The sequence below is a fragment of the Geotrypetes seraphini genome, chromosome 15, assembly GCF_902459505.1.
Source record: "Geotrypetes seraphini chromosome 15, aGeoSer1.1, whole genome shotgun sequence".
NCBI classification, from domain to species: Eukaryota; Metazoa; Chordata; class Amphibia; order Gymnophiona; family Dermophiidae; genus Geotrypetes; species Geotrypetes seraphini.
In genome coordinates, this window is record NC_047098.1 from 17,659,831 (window position 1) to 17,675,480 (window position 15,650).

The 15,650-nt window shown below is 42.5% G+C and overlaps 1 protein-coding gene across 2 annotated transcripts in view; it reads right to left on the bottom strand.

Annotated features, from left to right (window-relative positions):
- Positions 1-15,650, bottom strand: part of LOC117349195 (glutamate receptor U1-like) — a 45,216-nt gene that overhangs the window by 3,677 nt on the left and 25,889 nt on the right. For both annotated transcript variants that reach the window (XM_033922366.1, XM_033922367.1), the window contains exons 7-10: positions 13,126-13,223; positions 11,175-11,395; positions 7,752-7,977; positions 931-1,178 (exon numbers count right to left, since the gene is read on the bottom strand). In XM_033922366.1, coding sequence (XP_033778257.1) covers positions 931-1,178; positions 7,752-7,977; positions 11,175-11,395; positions 13,126-13,223 — 793 coding nt within the window. The remainder of the gene's footprint in view (positions 1-930; positions 1,179-7,751; positions 7,978-11,174; positions 11,396-13,125; positions 13,224-15,650) is intronic.

The window sequence follows — 15,650 nt, forward strand, 5'->3', positions numbered from 1 at the left end:
GACTTGAGCCACGGGCAGGAAAAGTATGAGAGGCTAGAAAAACTAGCTCCTTGGGCAACAGTTTTGATATCCTTGCATTCAATCTTATGTCTCTGATAAAACCCATTGAACTTAATTGGAAGACAAAAGTGGGTACAAGCAAAGCAGTTGCCTTGAGCCCCTATGCTACAGGATGCACCAAGCTTGCTCCCCATAGGCAACATCTAATCTAGCTGCATCGGGCGTAAAGCCAATTCATATCTAGAAACACAGTCTCCCCAAATACCGAAAAAATCAGATATAGCAACCTAGGAACAGACGATTTTTTGGTAACATAAGATTATGCGTTGTAATATTATGTAAAGTAACATAAGGTTATGCGTTGTAATATAACATAAGGTTATGCTTTGTAATATCATGTAATGTAAGTTATGCAATGTACTGGAATAATAAGGTAAAATAACATAAAATAACTACGTAAAGTCTTGTAAAGTTATGTAAGATAAATTATGTAAGATAAATTATGTAAACTTAATGCAAGTTATGCAAGCACGGTAAGGACAATGTAAAGTAACACAAAGTAACTCCACGTAAAGTTATGTAAAGTTATGTACGTAAAGTTATGTAAAGTTAGGTTTGCAAAGTTTGTAAAGTTATACAAATAATTGTATTGTCATCGCCTGGAAATGTCCAGCCATCTTCTAATGTAATCCGCTTAGAACCGCAAGGCACAAGCGGAATAGAAATCACTAATGTAATGTAATGTAATGTAATGAAGCTTAAGAAGACATCGTCTACTGGTGGGTTTCGGCTCCCCTTCCAAATTTCTACTCTGGGCTCTGGAATGTCTAACACTAGCCTTGACCCCTATCGAGTAGGATCACCAGCACAGAACAGAACATGGAGTTTTCCACATCGACCTCTACTGAAAAGGAAAGAAGAATCACTTACATTCTGCTGGCCTGCAGCGTGCCTTGCCTTGTTCACCAGTTCTATCAAAGACACTATCACCCCCAGTACAAGACCAATAGCAAGAAGAAGGAAGATGCCACCCAGTGTTTGGGCTTGCAGAGGGACCCATCCGGTGCTCCCTTTCTCGGAACAACTACTTTGCCACCACTTTTTGTGCAGGTGGTCAAGGTATCCTGATTCACTTAGCGCCAAGACCTCAATAGATAGGTTTTTCATCAGTTGTGAATCTGGAAAGCAATGGAGAACATAAGATAGGAAATTTATTATTGGCTATTTTGCTAGTTTAATTTTTTTCAGAAAGCTGTATTGGGTCTTGAAGAAAATGAAAGTCTTTGCAAGTGTTTGAGACCATTTATTGAGACAACCTAAGAATACAGAGTTTTTATTTGATGTGTGATGTGTGCTTGGTAAATAAAAATTATCCAAAGAAGGTACTGAACATGAGCTTCCTAGACTATATTGTTACTTTTATAATGCAACAGCCACAAATGGCTTCAAAACTGGCATCAAACATGAAATTGCTGAACTGCTGTTAATGATATGTAACCTGTCATTAAAATCATCTGTAGTATCTGAAGATTGGAGGATGGCCAATGTTACGCCAATTTGTAAAAAGGGTTCCAGGGGAGATTCAGGAAATTACAGATCGGTAAACCTGACTTCAGTACCGGGCAAAATGGTGGAAACAATTATAAAAAAATAAAATTATGGAACATGTAGACCCACATGCTTTAATGAGACAGAGTCAGCATGGGTTCAGCTGAAGGATGTCTTGCCTCATCAATCTGTTTGACTTCTTTGAAAGGGTGAATAAACATGTGGATAAAGGCAAACAGATTGATGTAGTGTATCTAGATTTCCAGAAGGCTTTTGACAAAGTTCCTCATGAGAGGCTCCTGAGAAAATTAAAGAGTCATGGGCTAGGAGGCAATGTTCAATTTTGGATTAAGAACTAGTTATCAGAAAGAAAACAGAGGGTAGGGTTGAATGGCCATTTTTCTCAGTTGGGGAGGGTAAATAGTGATGTGCCGCAGGGATTTGTGCTGGTACTGGTGCTATTTAACTTATTTATAAATGGTCTAGAAATTGTAACTACAAGCAAGGTGATTAAATTTGCAGATGACACTAAACTGTTCAAAGTTGTTAAAATTCATGCGGACTGTGAAAAACTGAAGGAAGACCTTAGGAAATTGGAAGACTGGGCGTCCAAATGGCAGATGAAATGTAATGTGGACAAACGCAAAGTGATGCACATTGGGAAGAATAATCCAAATTGTAGTTATCGGATGCTAGGGACCACCTTGGGGGGGTCAGCGCTCAAGGAAAGGATCTGGGTGTCATCGCAGACAATACGCTGAAGCCTTCCGCCCAATGTGCGGCGGTGGCCCAGAAGGCAAACAGGATGCTAAGAATTATTAGAAAAGGGATGATTATAACATTCTTAGATTTGTTAATGTCTCTGTATTGCTTGATGGTGCGACCTCACCTTGAGTATTGTGTTCAGTTCTGGTCTTCTTATCTCAAAAAAGATATACACTTCCCCCTCCCCATTCGCGGTTTGGTAATCGTGGTTTCACATATTTGCGATTTTTTGGGGAGGGGAGAAAAAAACAAACAACCATCGTTAAGTCTTCCCCCCTCCCCCCAGCATTCCGGCCTTACCTGGTGATCTAGCGGGCTTTCGGGGCAGGAGCGATCTTCCTATGCTCCTGCCCTGTGCAGATCGCCATTAGGAAATAACTGTAGGGAGTTCCCGTCGTAGTCTCGAGAGACTACGGGAACTCACAGCAGCCATTTCCTAATGGCGCTCTGCCGGGGCAGGAGCGTAGGAAGTTCGCTCCTGCCCTGAAAGCCTGCTAGACCACCAGGTAAGGCCGGGGAGGCGGGGGTGGGTCAGAGCCAGATATTCGCGGGTTTTTGCCATTCGCGGTCCGGCTCTGCCCTTATCCCCACGAATCCGGAGGGAGAAGTGTAGCAGCACTAGAAAAAGTTCAAAGAAGAGCGATCAAGATGATAAAGGGAATGGAACTCCTCTCGTATGTGGAAAGACTAGAAAGGTTAGGGCTCTTCAGCTTGGAAAAGAGATGGCTGAGGGAAGATACGATTGAAGTCTACAAAATCCTGAGTTGTGTAGAACAGGTACAAGTGGATCAATTTTTTTTTTTTTACTGCATCAAGATATACAAAGATTAGGAGACACTCAATAAGAGGAAATATTTTTTCACTCAGAGACTAGTTAAGCTCTGTAACGCATTGCCAGAGGATGTGGTAAGATTAGTTAAGGTAGCTGGTTTTAAAAAAGGTTTGGATAAGTTCCTGGAGGGAAAGTTCATAGTTGGCTGTTGAGACAGACAAAAGGACGGTAATGGAATGCTGCTACTATTTGAGTTTTTGCCAGGTACTTGTGACTTGGATTGGCCTCCGTGAAGACGGGATACTGGGCTTGATGGACCATTGGTCTGACCCAGTAAGGCTATTCTTATCTTCATCATCTAGTCGCAAGGGGCAATTCGTATTTCAGGCTATTAATCTATTAAAATATAAAACTGCTTGACTGCTCTCCTACCAGTGAATTCTCCTCATTTTTAAAATAATTACATTACATTACATTAGTGATTTCTATTCCGCTTGTACTTTGCGGTTCTAAGCGGATTACATTAGAAGATGGCTGGTCATTTCCAGGCGATGACAATACAATACTTTACATTACTTTACATAACTTTTCATACATAACTTTACATAACTTTACGTAGAATTACTTTGCATTACTTTACACTACCTTACAGTACTTACATAACTTTACATTAAATTATTTTACATAGCATAACTTTACATTACAGAAAGCTAGATTCTGTTTATAAGTAGAGGTATCGGACGTTTTGAGATATTTAGTGGTTACAGTGTTTCCGGGTATGTATTGACGTATCGTCATAGAGACTTGACTAGATGTTGCCTGAGGAGTGGAATTGCAAGGAAGGTGCGGAGGGGATAGGAAATGAGGGGAGATTAGGTTGTTGGGATGTGTTTTTTGAATAGTGTGGTTTTGATATCTTTTCGAAACGCTTTATAGTCAGTAGTTGTGATCAGCAGCTTGGAGATGATGGGGGTCAATTTTCGCCGCCTGTGTAGTAAGTAGATTGTCATATAGTTTTTTGCATCTAGTGCCTTTGAGTGGGTGGTAGGTGAACGGGATCTGGGTTCTCCTTATTCTGGGTGAAAGGTTTCGGTGTAGGCGGCTGTTTAGGTAGATAGGAGCAGTTCCGTATAGTACTTTGAATAGTAGACAGTATAGTTTGAATTGGGTTCTTGCTCGTATCAGTAGCCAGTGAGAGTCTAGATAGGCATTGGTGATGTGATCATATTTTCCTAGCGAATAGATGAGTCTGAGAGCTGTGTTCTGTACTGTCTGTAGTTGTTTAAAAAAAAAAAAAAAAAATCATGTTGGTGGGACATGGTAGATAAAGGATGTTTTAACTATCAAATTGCAAAAGTATGGCACTCGCTTCCCATCGAAATTCATGTATGTGCACTTTTTCACAAAAGTCTTAAAACATGGTTATTCAAGAAGCCTCTGTTAGGAGTTTAAAGAGCCTCAGAATCTATAATGAATATGCACTCCAGAACAACGATGTCAGTCATAGCTTGCGGTTTTAAATGTATTATTTTACGTTGCATATATAAATTTAAGTAGCACGTACTCGTATAACTCGATGAAACATGTGTGATGCTATGTTTAATTTCTACGTAGCAATATGCTGCTTGTAACTCACCTAGAACTCTGTTTTGTGAAGATTCGGCAGGGTATAAGTTTGGCTCAATCGAATCAGGATAAAGACTTGTGAAAATGATTATCGAAACGAACCAAAGCTGTGCTCTCAGATGCCTGCACCACAGAACCACTAAAGAATCCTATGCGGTATTAGCAGGTTAAAGTGGTATCTTTCATCGAGCTCTGCTTTTTTTTTGGTATGAGAATAAATATACTTATACACTGGTTCCTTTTTTAAAATTTGTGAGGTATAAAATAAAAACCAAACAAAAGAAATAAATACAGCAAGAACCCAGCACTTATCTTATCTTAAAGCTGTTCATGCGCCGGTCAATAACTGCTGACACCAGACATAGCCCTATTATGGCTTCATCAGGGGTTGTGTGCAGCTAGATTCAACTTAGAATCAAAAATGGCGCCATGAGCACGTCACTCCCCAAACTGAGCTGCCACCACCCCACCCCGGGAACCGGCTTCTCTCCCACCACGGTTCACCTTCAAATCTTTACCTCTAGCGGACGCCGGCACCACTGCTTTGCCTATGCCACATCCAGCTCCGCCAGAAACAGGAAGTGGAATCAAAAGGGGGCGGAGCTCGGTGGAGGGAATGCTGCGATGCTGGCTGCTCAGCAGAAGGCAGACTTGAAGGTGAACCGTGGAGTAGAGAAATAAAGGGGGGGTTGATGTGGATGGGAAGAGCGAAAAGAGAAAGATGATAGATGGGGAATATAAAAAGTGAAAAATGGTCTGTGGGGAGGGAAAGAGAGGGGAGTACAAATGCTGGATCTAGTTGGAGAGGGGAGGGGCGAAGAGGGAGAAATGCTGAAACAGGGAGTGGGAGAAGTGTTGGACCACAGGAAGACAGAGAGAAGAAGGGATATTGGGTCAGGGAAAGGGAGGAGAAATGAATCGTCCAAGTTTCCATTACTTCCTACGGGGAAATTCGCTTTGATATATGAACACTTTGGATTACGAGCATGCTTCTGGAACGAATTATGCCCGCAAACCAAGGTACCACTGTATATTGAAGGACTTTTTTTTTTTTCTCTGAATGAAGGAAAGGATCCAAATTAATTATGTATTAGGGATAGAGACTTGTATACCACCTTTTTGTAGTTTTACAAGCACATTCAAAGCAGTTTACATACAGGTATTTCAAGCATTTTCCCTATCTGTCTTGGAGGGCTCACAATTTGTCTAATGTACATGGGGCAGTGGAAGATTAAGTGACTTTCCCAGGGTCACAGGGATTGAACCCACAACCTCAGGGGGCTGAAGCTGTAGCTCTAACCACTGCACTACTCTAGAAATCAAGATGTAGTAAAGGGAGCCAAGTATAGAACAATGAAGCCATTGTGACATCACTGATGAGGTTGGCTCTTATTGGTGGAACGAGGCATTATGACATCAGGGAAAGGGATTGGGACTTGTATACCACCTTTTTGTAGTTTTACAACCACATTCAAAGCAGTTTACATACAGGTATTTCAAGCATTTTCCCTATCTGTCCTGGAGGGCTCACAGTTTGTCTAATGTACCTGGGGCAGTGGAAGATTAAGTGACTTTCCCAGGGTCACAGGGATTGAACCCACAACCTCAGGGGGCTGAAGCTGTAGCTCTAACCACTGCACTACTCTAGAAATCAAGATGTAGTAAAGGGAGCCATGTATAGAACAATGAAGCCATTGTGACATCACTGATGAGGTTGGCTCTTATTGGTGGAATGAGGCATTATGACATCAGGGAAAGGGATTGGGACTTGTATACCACCTTTTTGTAGTTTTACAACCACATTCAAAGCAGTTTACATACAGGTATTTCAAGCATTTTCCCTATCTGTCCCAGTGGGATCACAATCTATCTAATGTACCTGGGGCAGTGGAAGATTAAGTGACTTATCCGGGGTCACAGGGATTGAACTCACAACCTCAGGGGGCTGAAGCTGTAGCTCTAACCACTGCGCCACCCCCTCCTCCAATACAGTATCAGAAGTGAGACAAGTATAGAACAATGAAGCCATTGTGACATCACTGATGAGGTTGGCTCTTATTGGTGGAATGAGGCATTATGACATCAGGGAAAGGGACTGGGACTTGTATACCACCTTTTTGTAGTTATACAGCCACACTCAAAGCGGTTTACATGCAAGTACTTCAAACATTTTCCCTATCTGTCCCGGTGGGCTCACAGCCTGGGGCAGTGGAGGATTGAGTGACTTGCCCAGGGTCACAGGGATTGAACCCACAACCTCAGAGTGCTCTAACCACTGCGAGTAATCAACCATGCAATTGTGCAGTGTGAAGAGAGGCTTGAACAGTGTATTTTATAAGATTAGTTATGGTTTGGGACTTTATTAGTAGTCCCTGTGATAGGGTGGGGCCCCTGGGGCTATAACACTGGGGAATTTCATTTCATTTATATTGAAAAGCTTTTATATTCAACGATTTGTCTTGATATTTATATTTAAAACTAACATTATAATAGCAGCTTCATCATAGTATGATGGTGGTGGACACATGGAACACCCTTCCGGAGGCCGTGATAGGAAATAGCACAGTACAGGGTTTCAAGGAAGACCTGGATAGGTTCCTGGAGGACAAAGGGATTGAGGGGTACAGATAAGAGTAGTGGATGGTTTAGAGATAAGTGTAGAGGTAGGTATAAAATTAGTCAGGGACCGCTGCTCAGGCAATATGCCTGATGGGCCGCCGCGTGAGCGGACCGCTGGGCGGGATGGACCTCTGGTCTGCCCCGGCGGAGGCGACTACTTATGTTCTTATGATATTGTATTTGAAGCTGGGGTCTTTTTTAAATTTATTTCCCATATTATCTTGTTTGGTTAATGCTGCCTGCCATAAAACGTAGGCATCGCAGTGTAGGCCAGAGATTGCAGCCGCCTAAGTTCTTTTGAGAATCGTGTCTAGTGACGCCCAAAGCACTGTTCGGCAGCTTTGCGTGGATGCGATTTACGATGCCAACTCGATTAGCGATATGAGCGCAGAAGATCCGAACGAGCGCCTTTGAAACTCACCCTGCACAGCAGCAATGCCGTAGCCCCATGCGCCCACCATCTCCGGAGCTCTAATTAAATCGCAGTGTTCGGCCACCACACGATCCTGCATGACCGCTTCTCCAAGAAGCGCGTATTTGGAGTCTTTTACCCGCTGGACTCCCTCTTCAAAGGTCTTTACGTAAACGTAGTCTTTTCTCTTCTCCATGCGCTCGTAGATCATTTGAAAAGTTGGATGCTTTGAATTCTGGAGTGACGTAAAACAAACAAATGACAAATGATGCACCAAAGTTGAGTAATTTAAAAAAAAAAAAAAAGTGATAAAAAGGAATTTTGTATAACTAGTAATTATGGGTACACTACTACTACTTAGTAGATTGGGGAGCATCGGGATCCCCCAACTTTGGGTTTTATTGAGTCTGTATGGTGCACAAGTACTTCAATCCCCTCCCCCACCCCTGTACACCCAGCCTCACTGCCATTACCTTGTTGCACATGAAATTTAAAAAGCAAACTGTGTGGACTTCAGCAGTGCTATACCTCAAAATATAGAAGAGACAGACCCTGCTCAAGAGAGCTTACAATCTAGTGAAGACAGACAAACTGTACAAGAAGGTGCATCTACAGTATACAGTGTTCAGGTGGGGGAATTACAGAGGGAATGATAAGACAGATATTGGTGCTTAGCAGTATAGACTGACACGGGGACAAATTTGTCCCCGTCTCTACAGGAGCCCAGTTTCCTCGTCCTATATTCCAGGAGTTTTGTTGCTGTCCCTGTCCCATTCCTGTAAGCTCTGCCTTAACCACACAAGCCTCGGACACTTATGATTTTAAAGTGTTTGAGGCTTTTGCAGATGAGGACGGAGCTTAGGCATTGGTGGAATGAGGCATTATGACATCACAATCTGAGCTCAAGAATGTTGCTACTTATGATGTTAAAGTGTTTGAGGCTTTTGCAGATGAGGACGGAGCTTAGGCATTGGCGGAATGAGGCATTATGACATCACAATCTGAGCTCAAGAATGTTGCTACTTAGGATTTTAAAGTGTTTGAGGCTTGTGCAGATGAGGACGGAGCTTAGGCATTGGTGGAATGAGGCATTATGACATCACAATCTGAGCTCAAGAATGTTGCTACTTATGATTTTAAAGTGTTTGAGGCTTTTGCAGATGAGGACGGAGCTTAGGCATTGGTGGAATGAGGCATTATGACATCACAATCTGAGTTCTAGAATGTTGCTACTTAGGATTTTAAAGTGTTTGAGGCTTGTGCAGATGAGGACGGAGCTTAGGCATTGGCGGAATGAGGCATTATGACATCACAATCTGAGCTCTAGAATGTTCCTACTTAGGACTTTAAAGTGTTTGAGGCTTGTGCAGATGAGGACGGAGCTTAGGCATTGGTGGAATGAGGCATTATGACATCACAATCTGAGCTCAAGAATGTTGCTACTTATGATGTTAAAGTGTTTGAGGCTTTTGCAGATGAGGACAGAGCTTAGGCATTGGTGGAATTAGGCATTATGACATCACAATCTGAGCTCTAGAATGTTGCTACTTAGGATTTTAAAGTGTTTGAGGCTTGTGCAGATGAGGACGGAGCTTAGGCATTGGTGGAATGAGGCATTATGACATCACAATCTGAGCTCAAGAATGTTGCTACTTATGATGTTAAAGTGTTTGAGGCTTTTGCAGATGAGGACGGAGCTTAGGCATTGGTGGAATGAGGCATTATGACATCACAATCTGAGCTCAAGAATGTTGCTACTTATGATTTTAAAGTGTTTGAGGCTTGTGCAGATGAGGTCGGAGCTTGCAGCAATGGGGCAGGGACAGGAAAATAACTCATGGGCCCGGCAGGGGCAAATGAGTTCCCACGAGGACAGGGAAACATTTGTCCCTGTCTTCATTCTCTACTTAGCTGTTCGGTTGGCGTTTAGAATTGAAAGCAGCTTCAAAGAAGTGGGCTGGAGTCTGGATTTGAATGCTGCCAGAGACAGAGGTCGATGTACTGAGTCAGGCAGTTTGTTCCAGCCATACAGTGCATCAAAGTCGAAGGGATAGAGTCTTGAGGAGGGTAGAGGAGATGGGGACAGATAAGAGAGACTTACCCAATGAGTAGAGTGTCTGGGGGAAGTGTGGGGAGAGAAGAACTAAAAAGAACCTTTGATAACACGGTGAGTATCATCAAGCCTACAGGTCCTCTGAATTACTTGGATGTAAGTTAATTCTACGAAATGCAAGAACTAAGTTTTGAATATTTTATACTAGCGTTCTTTTTCTCTAATAAAAATCACCTTTCAAACAGATTCTCTAAAACAGTGTTCTTCAACCACCGGTCCGTGGACCGGTGCCGGTCCACAGAAATTTACTGCCAGTCCACAGGGCCAGCACATGCATCAGGCCCAAAACAGTGTTCTTCAACCTGCCGGTCCACAGTGCGATCGATGCGGCTTTATCTTCGAGCCAGCTCCCTCTTCCTCACTGAATCAGTGCACAAAGCCATGAGTAGTGGCTCCTATGGGCATCCTGCGCCTGAACCAGAAGCCTTTTCTCTGATGTTGCAATGTCAGAGAGAAGGCTTCCAGATGAGGCACGGAATGCGCAAGGAGCCACTGCCCGCAGCTTTGTGCATTGCATCAGTGAGGAAGAGGGAGCCGGCCTGAAGATAATACCGGGGGCGGCATAAAATGGCCAGGCGGGAGCAGGCCAGAAGGTAAGGCATAGCACGGAGGGAGGGAGACAGCAAAAGATAGGGGGGAATGATTTTATTTTTGAATTTAGTGATTGAATTATGTCAGTTTTGAGAATTTACATCTGCTGTCAGCGTGCTTTGTGTAGTTTAATTTTGTGGTTAACCATTATGTGTTAATAAGATTATATTGTGTGTCTGTGAAAAATGAATGGAAAAAATAGTGTTACAATTAGTATTATGGGGGCAGGGTTTGGGGTGGAGATTGGGTAGAGATGGGCGGGGTCTGGTCCACAACTTAGCCCAGTGTTCTTCAACCGCCGGTCCACGGACCGATGCCGGTCCACAGAATAATTCTTTTATTTCTGCCGGTCCATAGGTGTAAAAAGATTGAAAAACACTGCTCTAAAACACATAAACAAGAGGCCAATAGATTTGTGATTCTGGGTTTCATCGACTGAAATTCCTGCACCTTACTGAATTCTGGTATGGCAACATTTTGTTATAAATCACTAATTTATTGATTTCATTTGTGACAGAGAAACTACTGGTTAAAGAAAATTCCCCCACCCCCACCCCCAATTCTGCTGAAAAGGAGTATTATGAATAAGCATGAGTTCTTCCAACATAAGATCACTGCCAAGACTGTAATTTAGGACACCTCAGAGGATCTCTCTGATGAAAAGGAAGAGGTAGATAAATATAATCATTTGTCATTAATTTTGACTCTCTTAATACAACCAGACGTACCTTAAAGAAGTTATACGTGGAAGAGCCTTTGAGGGTTCCAAACTCAATGGATTTTTGCTTCACGAGATCTTCGAAGGTTTGAATTGTTGGAATTTCATGGCTCTCATAGTTCAAAAAGGCGGCAAAGTTGGCAATGTAAGCAGCCAGCAAGACCACAGTAAAGATCCACCACACAGTGGCAATAACACGTGCAGAGAAAGCCTTGGGGTGGGGCTCCACACCTGCAGAGAAGGTGGAAAAGAAAACACCCCTAGTGATATGAACTGCATGTATACAATACTTCATCACTTGTTTTGCAGAAAGAATGGAAAAGGATAGATATTCCTGTTCATATTCTTCCTCCAGATTCTGATTTCAAGCAAGATTTGATGAATTTTCTCATTGATGTAATTTGGGTAAATGTGTTTTTTTCTTCTTGGGCCTTGCAAGGATTTGGCAACTCAACGGCAAATCTTCATGAACATAAGAATATGAGTTTCCCTACTAGGTAAGACCAAGGGTCTATCTAGTGACTAGTCCAATTTCCTGTTTCCAACAGTGGCTAGTCTAGGTCAGAAGTACCAACAGAGCTCCCCCCCCAAAATAGCAAGATTCCATGCTACTTACCCCCAGGACTAAGTAGTGGTCTAGTTTAGTAAATAGTTTATGGACCAAACTATTTTAAATATATCACTATGTAACTTCAATGAGTGTCCCCTAGTCTTTGCACACATGAATTTATCTTGTTGGGTAGACTGGATGGTCTTTATCTGCCATCATCTACTATGTTACTTCCATACCCTTAATTTTTTTGATTGCCCTTTTCCAGTTCCACTATATCTTTTTTAAGATATGTCCAGAATTGCACACAATACTCAAGGTGTGGTTTCATCATGGAGTGTTACACAGGCTTTATGATATTATTTGATTTATTCTCTTTTCCTTTAATATTAATTACTAACATTTTGTATGCTTTTTTGGCCACCGACCCTTTCCAGGTGTCAGCATCACTATGTGCCACTAGCCGCCAGGGAGGTAGGCACTGGTTGGGGAGGCCACTTAGCTAGCGTTACCAGATTTTACTTTAGTAAAATCCGGACCCCTAGACCTGCCCTAGACCCATCCCTGCCTGTTATACCCCAGTCACGCCATAGTCCTGCCCCAGCTCAGCCTCCCCCCTCCCCCCCCCCCCCCCCCCCCGCTGCCTGCTTGTCACCGCATTGTATCAGTGCATGCACAAATGCCTTCCCAACGTCGCTCGTTGCCAGAAGATTTGCAAAACCTGGCCAAAATGCTGGGTTTTGAAAAGCCATCCGGACATCTAATATCCCTATCCCCAACCAGCCCTGGCTAGAAGAAGGAATTTGGATTCTGATTTTGCTAAGAAACAAGATACCGTCCATAAGTGCTAGCACGCAATGAAAAAAGTTTCAAGTTTCAAGTTTATTTTTGACTTATTGAATCGCTTAATTTAATTTGCTAAGCGATTTACAGATAAAAAGAATTAATTATAAAAGATTAATTATGAAAGAATACATATAAATACAGATAAAAAGATTAATTATAAAAGAATACATAGGTTTGACACACTATCATACAAAATAATAAATAATGTCATACAAACTAACAGATACACGGGGGAAGAAAGGGTAGAACTACAATTGTATATATAAAAGAGAACATAAATGGTAAAAACAACAGGTAGGGTAGATATTGGGGAATAAAAAAAATTAAAAAAGGAAAAAATTTAATAGTAATCGTTAATTAAGCTTATAAATTAAACGCATCTTTAAAAAGGAAACTCTTCAAAATGCAGGACTGGAATAACCCGAAAGGGGACCAGCTGGTTTTCTCTTATCAACTCCTATTTGTCCCAAAAAAACTGAAGCAGAACTTTAAAACTAGGAGCAGCATACCTTATAAAATGAGGCTGGAAAGAATTTAAGCTCTCTGAAGTGAAAATAACACTTACCTTGCAGGGTAAGTGCTCCAGCACCAAACCAGAGACTATTAAGAAAAGTAAATTTGTTTTTCTCCTTCTGAGGCTCTTTCCATTCAATGGGGCTCAGCCTGAAGAGAGAAAATCACTGTTAGCCACATAGCTGGTGGATCTGCAGCTCTGCGATTCTGATGCATGCTCATAGATTCTTACTGAATGTAGACTCAAAGCTAGGAGCAATAATGATTTGACACTAGCAGAGACAGACACATAAGAAGTCAGTCTTAAAACCCGTCAGTGCTGGATATGGAACCAGCCTTACAAAATGGGACTCTGCATGCACTCTTTGGCATATGAATATCCACTATGCTTATAGGCATGGACACTAACAACGGACTAGATTTCTTAAATGGTACCCTAGAGCGGTTAACGTAGCTGGTTTTAAAAAAGGTTTGCACAATTTCCTGGAGGAAAAGTCCATAGTCTGTTATTGAGACAGACATGAGGGAATCCACTTCTTGCCCTGAATCAGTAGCATGAAATGTTGCTACAGTTTGGGTTTTAGAATGTTGCCACTGTTTGGGTTCTAAAATGTTGCTATTCTTTGAGGGTTCCAGAATGTTGCTACTCTTTGAGATTCTGGAATGTTGCTATTCTTTGAGGGTTCTAGAATGTTGCTAATGTTTGGGTTTTAGAATGTTGCCACTGTTTGGGTTCTAAAATGTTGCTATTCTTTGAGGGTTCCAGAATGTTGCTACTCTTTGAGATTCTGGAATGTTGCTATTCTTTGAGGGTTCTAGAATGTTGCTACTGTTTGGGTTTTAGAATGTTGCCACTGTTTGGGTTCTAGAATGTTGCTACTCTTTGAGATTCTGGAATGTTGCTACTGTTTCGGTTTTTGCTAGGTACTTGTGACCTGTATTGGCCACTATTAAGACGGGCTACTGGGTAGATGGACCATTGGTCTGACCCAGTAAGGCTATTCTTATGTTCTTATGTTATGTTCAAATTTGGGGGCCAAACAAAATGCACACTGAGCACTATTCTATAAAGGTTTATATCAGCCATTCTAGAATCATAAACCTTTATCTTTTCCAAAGCTGTCACAGTTATCTCTTAGTAGTTTTGGTTTTGGTGGTTGAGGGGGGCATCAACTATTGGGGGATTAAGGGGATGACCTCCCCTAATCCCTCAAATGGAGGACTGCTCAATTGAAGTGCTTTTCTGAAGCCCAGATGGCCCTAGGGTGTAAATCCTGATGTTGATCTTTTTGAACCTAGGCAATCCCTTCTGAAATTGGGAACACATTTTCATTTTTTGGCCTGCCCTAATCCTACCCCAAACATACCCAAGTCATGTCCCTTTGCCAGATGCATGTGTTCCAGTTATATCCTGGCCTTGTAAAAATCAGGATCTAGGTGTTTGTGCAATATAAATGTCTAATGGTCAGTTAATTCATGTCTAAAACCCAAATAATGCTTCTAAAATAAGCACCTTAGGGGGAATTCATCAAGGGACATTATGGCTTTAACATGTGTTAATGGAATCAGTGTGCATTAAATGGAAGACACCTATCAGCGATTATTGGCTTGCTTTTCAATTAAGTTACATGCACCAATCGAGCATGTGGCCAAATTTGCACACGCAACTCAAAGCACCATTTATAGAATTTGGGGATTAACTCTCCATTGCATCAGGTGCAAGCCTTCTGGGAACATGGAAATACCTAGCATATCTGACCGTAACTCACCTTGTGCCACTATTGAAAAATGTGTGAACTCAATCCAAAGAAAATAAAAAAAAGCACTTTACTATGAAACAAGATGAATAAAATCATGCCCTTAAATCTTTGTTGATTCAATGAAAACTATCACGAGCAGTGGCGTAGTAAGGGAGAGGGCGGAGGGGGTGACCGTCCCGGGTGCCGTCTCGATGGGGGCGCCGGCACCTCTCCGCCCTGCCCCGTCACACCACGCCTCTGCTCGCGCCATCCCTCCTCCCCATCCCATGCCTTTAGAGATCTTCGCCAGCCCAAGCAACTTCTGCCTGTTGCTCGCACCAGTCTGGTTCTCTCTGAATCACTTCCAGGTCGCAGGGGCAGGAAGTGACATCAGAGGAAAAGCCAACGTTGGCATGAGCGGCACGCTGGAGAAGCCACTGGTGCTGGGGAAGATTTACAGAGGTACGTGGGGGGAAGGGAGAGCGCGAGGGGGTAGGAAGCAGCGAGGGTGTGTGTGTGTGTGTAGGGCATGGGGAGGGAATGGAGGGCATGGGGGTGGGGCCAGCACCGCCCCTGGCACCTCCTATCCTTGCTACGCCACTGATCACAAGCTACAGATATTCCTTTAGAACTTCTCACTATAGAATGAAGAATAATGGCAGTGATGGGCCAATGAAAGATATCATAATCTGCAATATTTATGTTGATATAAACCATGATATACCTCAAAATGCTCTACAGCAGGGATCTCAAAGTTCCTCCTTGAGGGCCGCAATCCAGTTGGGTTTTCAGGATTTCCCCATTGAATATGCATTGAAAGCAGTGCATGCAAATAGAT